Source organism: Arachis duranensis, chromosome 9 (genome assembly GCF_000817695.3).
Source record: "Arachis duranensis cultivar V14167 chromosome 9, aradu.V14167.gnm2.J7QH, whole genome shotgun sequence".
Lineage (NCBI taxonomy): Eukaryota > Viridiplantae > Streptophyta > Magnoliopsida > Fabales > Fabaceae > Arachis > Arachis duranensis.
The window spans coordinates 111,714,928-111,723,196 of record NC_029780.3 but is presented as its reverse complement, the minus strand read 5'-3'; the positions used below and the strand labels follow the sequence as shown (position 1 = coordinate 111,723,196).

At 28.1% G+C, this 8,269-nt stretch overlaps 1 protein-coding gene across 1 annotated transcript; it reads left to right on the top strand.

Moving 5' to 3' along the window:
- Positions 1–1,740: 1,740 nt before the first annotated feature.
- Positions 1,741–2,087, top strand: LOC110274946 (PAMP-induced secreted peptide 2-like). The gene has a single exon (XM_021130276.2). The coding sequence runs from the start codon at positions 1,763–1,765 to the stop codon at positions 2,048–2,050; it is 288 nt and encodes a 95-aa protein (XP_020985935.1). The 5' UTR covers positions 1,741–1,762; the 3' UTR covers positions 2,051–2,087.
- Positions 2,088–8,269: the final 6,182 nt, after the last annotated feature.

Below are 8,269 nucleotides of genomic sequence, written 5' to 3'. Positions count from 1 at the left end.
ATTTCTCTATAAATTTAAACCACAACAGTGAAGGGATAATAATATTCTATCTATTTGAATCTACTCTTATTTGAAACTTCCTAGAATAAAAAGAAAACGTGGATCATTATGCCAAAAGAGTAGATATGTGTTACATTTTTGTTAGTTAAAAACACTCCAGATTGATGATACATTCAGTGAATGTTGTAAAGTACCTACCGTACACTGTTGTTAACTAACTAAGTGATGAAATGAATGATGAAAGTTAGTGAAAGTGAAGCCTGAACTCTGCACATGTTGCTTATGAATTGAAAGTAGCCGAAAGGAGAGAGACCCATTTTCGTCATTGTTTTCCTTTACGCTTTTCCTAACTCACTTACAAGAAAATAAGTCTAGAATTTTCAGTTCTTGATTAGAGTGCTCTCTTCTTTTTCTGAAATTTGACTCATAGAAAACCAATTAAGTAGCAGGTGTGATGTACATTTGTACATCAACAAGAAGATCTTTTTGGTTTGGTGCTGATTTCTACTGTTACATTAAGAAAATGGTGCACCGTCTGGATCTCCAAAAGATTTGCTTGACAATGATTAGTTTGGAAGAGAAAAGTAAAAAACAGAATTTTGGTTCACACTTCACACCTATATTTTGGTTCATGCTTGGAATAATATTAGGAACTACTTTTTCTAACTCTTTCTAAACTTTCAATCTTAACACTTTGCATTCTTTTCGAATTAGTTTTCTTCTTCTTTTCTTTTTTTCGTTAGGATTTATATTCAATAATTAGTAAAAGTTAGTGTAGAACTTAAAAAGTAGCTTTTTATAAGCACAAAAATGTGACAATAGACCAATTTCATAATCACTTACTTCAGCTATAAATAGGTGAATGCATAATCATTAAATTTCCCAAAAGATGGGACTTAATTTATTGCTTGGACATGAATTTAATCACTATATATTAATTTCTGCTATATGGTCAATTGGTTCTTTGCATGAAACTAATGAATATAACAATTTTCTGGCACAGCCCTTTTTCTTTTATGTGGTTGTCAGTGTCTTTTTGGTTCCATCTCACAATGGCGGCTTTTAAACCATAGACTTAATTCTAAATTAGCAACTCATTTGAGATTTATTTCCATATGCTAAAATAAACAAAATTATGTGTTTAAAGTTTAGTTGTTTTTAGGAATTTAACTTCCTCAAGCAATCCTACTCAGAGTGGGACTCTTAATTGAGATTTTCCAACTTAATAACAATATCTCCAACATTATATAGTTACTGGATCAAAACTCACATTGTAAAACTTATCTGTTAATCTTAACATCCAAATTAAACTTGTATTCAATTGGCCTATACAAAAATAGTGGTTAGGTTCAAAGCCATGTGGGTGACTTAGAGAAAAATAAATTAAAAACACTTAGTTGATTCTTCCTAGGTCCAAAGTAAATCATTTGATGTATTAAAGGAATTCTCTTAATAGAAATTTCATCAGTGACTGCATGAGAAATTGCAACTTTACTTTGACTTATATGCTCAACATGTCACTTTCAAGAAACCCCATATTTTCAAAATGAAGAACCTGCCTTGTGTGTTTCCTCAGCAAAGGTATAGATCTGGTGCCACCTCACTATTTCTACATGGTTTGTGAATAGTAAATAAAGCACACTCTTTGATAATAAATCTCATAGCAGCAGAGGGTTTTGTTTTTGTTCCCTATAAATAGGCCACTTGAGCAATACAAGAAATAATAAGCCTTGACCTTATTATTATTATTCTGGATTCAAACATGGACACAAGACCACTCAAGTGTGTGTGTGTGACCTTCCTCCTCACCCTTATTCTTCTTGCTTCTGTATCAGAATCCAGGCTATTGAATAGTCCTGTAAATGGTGTGTTAAGAACATTGAAGAACTCTGGTCCAAGCCCTGGTAAAGGCCACATGCTTAAAAAGCTTCAAAACTTTGCACAGATCAAGCACTCTGGACCTAGCCCTGGTACTGGTCACAAGGTTAACAATTCTCAAAACCTTGGAGACATTAAGGAATCTGGTCCTAGCCCCGGTGTTGGTCATTGATTCAGTTCATACATCTCCTAGTTCTTTTGCTTTTTTTCATTTTGCATTAGACTAGTGATGTATACTCTCTATCATTTTTAACTTGTAACATATTATTATTATTATATAGTCCATAGCATACATGTTACTTGTGACATCTCCTGCACTTCAATCTATATATTTCATTATGATTATGCATTTATTTGTTACCACAGTAGATTAAAAATGCTATAGCAGATACATTAATTAAGAAGATCATGGATACTTAATTAGTGGAGCCGCATTGGAACATTATTTAAATATATATATGGTTGTTCAGATTTTTATCCCTCCATTGTTTTGAAAAAGACTAATTGTTTTGATGGTTACTTTACGGGTGGGTTTGTTTGTCCTATGAAGAAAATTTATTTATGAAAAGAAAACAATAGAAACTTGTGTGTGGGAGTTTAGGTGAGCAAATTCCTGCAGAGAATGTGGGAAATTTTTTTTTTTCCATATAAAAACGAAAATGAAAATCGAAACCGGCGAAAAGCACGTGCGTTTTTTTTTTTGGACATTGAAAATTTGACTTTTGACATACATGGCCCAGATGGCCCAGACCTAATGGGTGGTGGTGCTACGGCCCAATCTTCATGTCTGGGCTTACAACCTACCTATGTCTCAAACCAAAATAATTTAATATTTGTTTATTAACAAAATTGTTATAGTATCTAAAAAATAGTGTTTAATTTATTAATAAATATTAAAGGTTAATATTTAATTTAAAAATATAAAAATAAATATTTTTTAAATTAAGCAAAAGTTAAACATTATAGAATTTATCGTATACTGAATCACCAGAATAAATTGGATGGTTTTATCATGACAAAAAAAAAAAATTGATGATTTTCTCGTTGGTACATGTCCATGAAAAATGTGATGATATATCTATAGACTATGATTCATAAGTAGAAGAGTCATACTACTGCATGATAACTATTTTTTAATCAACATATCGCTAATATATCGGAGGCAAGCTTGACCACCAAAGTAAGCACAACAACATATCATCTCCAACAATCTCATCTCACTTCATAAAGTTATTAACAAGGACGGTGCAAAAGTTAAAAATATAATCTCATGATTACTGTGTTAAGAGCATCGATATCATTTCTTAATTAATAAAATTTTGAAAAACATGCAAACAGTCAATAAATTATAGTTTAAATGGTATAGTCTTCTCATACTCATTTGACATGTTGCGCACACATACATGGCTTCATTCACAAAGTAATTATATCAACTACTATATATAGTAGCGCACATACAGTGTACGCATGCACAGTTAAAAGTAAAACAAGCATTAGCCTCCCTCCTTTTCCTTAATTTACTTTAATGATGTCTAACGAATGTTGTTATTTTTTTTTCAGATATAGTTATTTATATATTTTCTCTTATCAAATTAAGTGGTAAGACAAAAAAAATTATTATATATATATAATATTAAAATTTTTATTACATAAAATTATAAATTCAATTTTTGTTACTAAAAAAACAAACATATAAAAATATATAAAATTTTACGTAAATCTAAAAAAAATTTCTTATATTAAAAAAATATTAAAAATTTAATTATTCACATATCTCTTTCGATGACCTTAAATTTTTTTAACAAATAGTTTCAAGTAACAAGATTTTCCATATATAACTTGTCTATTTTCTAAATACGTATTGTTTAGTAGTGTGTAAATCTAAAATAAGGATTAGAAATCCGGTGGTGCATGCATGATGCAAATTATATTATGGGTAATGGTGACTAACTTGATGCATGTTGATATCATCATCAACAGTAATACTCAAACTAGCTATTTGTGTGTGTCTGTGTGATATTATTAAATTCTAAATAAAAATTGTAAGGAGTATTCTCATTTTTAAGATTGTTATTTAATTCTCATCAATTAATTTTTTTTTATTTCTGGATTATAGATTTATTATTGTTTTTAATTTAAATTTAAAAATACTAATAAAATAAAATTTTAATTTTATAATCATAAACCCCAAATCCTAAAATAAAACTAACATTAAATCGATAAAACAAATAATACAAGACAAACATATTCATTTACTCTCAAAACATGCAAGAAATTTATACCTAAAATAATTACTCACATAATTCATAAATCATAATAAAAATATATTTACACATTAAAAATAATCACTACTATATCTTTGTATATAAATTCATTTGCAGTTTAATTTATTTTAAATATAAATTTTATTTTTTTATATATTTTATACTGATAACTAATTTTTAAATTATCAAATTTTTATGACGTGTTCAAAAATAAATAACCGGGTTCTAAACCAAAACAATCCTAGAGATCAGATTAGGGATGGCAATACCACTTCGACCCGCGGATACTCACTTCACCCCTAGTCTGTATCGGAACGGGTTTTTAGTGGGACGAATTTTTGAGAGGGACGGGACGAGGTCAGGTTTAGGTAATATCCGCCCCTACCCGTCCCGCTATATATATAATATATAATTTTAATATATAATAGGTATAATATATGTAAATAATTAGTAAATAATTAATAATATTTTATTAAATTTTTACTTAATTTATGTTAATTTATCTTATCTTGTGACGATGGTTATATAAATTTTGAAATTTTATTTTATTTATTAGATTTTAATAATTATAGAGATAGGACTAGAGTAAAAACCTGTCCCGTTGCCACCCCTAGTTCGAATGAGAAGATATACAGATATATGGCGCAACAGGAAAGCAAGAAGCTCTACCAGGCACAATAAAATAATAATGATGTATACCATTCGTTCTGTCTCTATCGTATTCGGATAGATGCGTTTCCATTTGCAGATTAAATTCATCTGCACATATATGAATATAATTACGTATTTTTGTAACTCATTCCCAACCAAGGATAGTGGTTAACAGTGTTATATGTCTTGCAATCAGTCAAAGCTCCAAAGTCTGAGAATTTGGATCGGAATTTTAGTTAGTTTTTGGCCATATTAATAAAATATACATACATTATTGTGTAGCTAGGCTCTATCACCATCCCACACCTGAACATACATACACTTTTCCCTTTCGTCAGCTTTGAAAAGTGTATGATCGATAATGCAAATAAGATTAAGGGAGAAAATCATATGCATATATAACACTACTTTAGAATAGTTGCCCCGTTTCGTAAAATGAAAGAGATGCAATGCATGAAGTCCCCTATTTAAATTGTTAGCACAGTACTTACCATATTAGAATGAAAAATACTAAAGTACTACCAGAATTATTTAAGGTATAAATTCACATATATATAAAATTGATAGTTAAAAATTATTAATTAAATAATAATTTAATTAAATTTGTTAAATTATCTAATTAACTATTTTTAAATGTTAATTTTACATGAAGATAACTGCAGATAAATTTTTTTATTATTTAATTAAAATTTAGAATGACTCATCATGCAGCTTAGTTTCTACTTATTAGTTTGCCTATGGACCAAACTGGTGGGAATATGCATGGTATATGTATGATCAATGAAAAGTTAGAGTGGCGAGGTTCAATTTATGTTACGAGAAAAAGGTACTGTGAATGCTATGATGCTTAAAAGATAGTATTTATTTATTAAAAAAAATTAAAAGTTATTATTTAATTTAAAAGATATAAAAATAAATAATTTTTAAAAAATTACAATTTACTATAAAAAGTAAGTTAGGCAAAATTTAGACAAAAATTCATAAACACCATAAAATTGGCCAAAAAAATATATACATACAGTAGTGTCAACAATTTTTGGTGATGTCACTTTCGTCCTAAAGGTGTCTGTTTTTCGAATTTCATTCCAAACTCACAATTCCATGGGACTCATCAGCTTGCACAAGCTAAGTCGAATCTTCATAGCAACTTCAACGGAATGAGGAGATACTTTTTCACTCAGACAGCCATATCTATCTCATCTTTCTCTATGTATAGCTAACTAACTATATGTCTAGGCTATATAGAAAATTATTTGACTAAATTCTTAGCTTCTTCATCATATTTGTGTTTATTTATCTACAGATAACAAAACTTATGGTAATCTCTATCTATTGATATGTGGGAAGATTAAGAACTAATTTATCACTTATCGTAATTTTAGTTAAAGAATTTATTGTTAATTAATAGATTGATATATTATAGGATATAATTAAAATTATTAATTTTTATTTAAATGAACTAATAAATTAATTATTAGACCAATTTAAATTGATTTTTAGGAATATAATTTAACATGCACACATATATATACATTGAAAGACTTTAATCCCATATTGGACTAAACTAAAATTAATTGAATAATAAATAAACTTACAAGGCAATAGAAAATATTTGTTAATAAAAAATATTATTTAAAAATTATCAAAATTTATTATTTTTAATTTAAATAAACATTAAATAAAATAAATTTAAATTATTTTTTTCCTAGCTTTAACGTAGCCAATAATAACTTAACTTTGTTATGTACAAATTGGAGGTAGACATGTTATGCATTGTTACCTAAATATATACCTATATTTTGGAACTCTAATTAATTGATTTTATGGGCGTAATAGTCACATGCATTATATATGTTATATCAATGAACAGTATATAGTATATACTACTCCACGCATACAGGTCCAAAATTAAAGCAACCGATCAAAAAACTCCTTCCAAACACATACTATAAAAAGGGATGCACAATGTTACTCTCTCTTCACAAGGAAAAAAAAATCAATCACTAATCATATATACATTATAACATTAATATGATGGTTGCTAGACTCAAATCCTTTGCCTTGTTTCTCATTTTACTATCTTTCATGTTAGGTGGGATGTCAAGGCCACTAGAACCAACAATAAAAAGTATCAAAGTTGTGAAGCCATCATACATGGCAGTGAAGAGTTTAGTTGCTGAAGCTGGTGATAATAATCATAGCAAAAGGAAGATGGTTAGGAAACTAGTAGTTGATGAAGCTGGTCCTAGCCCCCGAGGAGAAGGCCATAGCATACCACCTACATATTATTAATAATAATTAACTCAACAAAGCACACTACTTTCATGATGAAGAAAGTTGCCTTAGTTATATTATCAATTGGCTTTTTCGCTTTTATATGTTGTGTCATGCATGGTCATTTTCTCTGTGTGTTTGTGATACTGAATAATAATGTTTTGTGTCATTTTCGATTGTGTCATTTCTAGCTAGCCCTACTATATGTAATAATAATGTAACAACTTAGCTCTTTACAAAAGTTACTATTGTTGTATTATATATTCCTTGCTAGTTCCAAAAAGATTTCAATGAAAGGGAGTTCCAATCCGATCTATATATATGTCATTTTCTTTCTAAAGACCATTATTGTTTCCGATCTTACTCAAAACAATGAACCCTTGCATTTCTATTTTTCTCCTGACACTTTTATTACTAATAATTACAAGAAAAATTCCTTGCACAATTTTATAGTATGAAGTCATAAAACTGAGTAATTTTGTTATATTCGACCTGATGACAAATTAAAGCAACAACTAACTAATCAGCAATCAATTATTTAAAAGAAAAAAAATTAGAAAATAATTTCTTTAGTTGCCCACAGTATCTATCAAGCCAACAGACCAATAGGCCAATCCATTTTTACTTTGTTGATTTGTTAATTAAAAAAAAGAGTTAATTTCTTAACCAAACAACATAATTGAACACGTTAAATGATTATAAATGTGACAGCATATACAAATCATCATATATTTTCCTTTTATATTTTTGAGAAATACTTCTGTTTTCTCTGTTAATGCTTAAAATGGTCTTTTAGATTGAATGTTTAAATTTAGGAACTAAAAGATATACAGATATTATTAACGTGAATTATGTTGATTCTTCTATCGTCTATTTTGTAAATGTGATGAATTCATAGTTTCATACTAACATAACTCATTAATTGTCGTCGTTATAACTATTGAAAAAATCTGTTCAACAAATGAATAACCTTGTACCTGAAATACGATGGTTGAAACTTGAGAGTGATTATCATAGACTAAGGTTTCATTTTATAACATTTTACATTTTAAAAATAATTTATTAAAATTGACTTTTGAAAAATAACATTTCAAAAACTGTTGCATTTATTATACTCAAACTAAAAATAACTTTTAATAAATATAAACAATAATAATTATATTTATTAAAATAATTTTTTAAATTTAAATAAATTATAATAG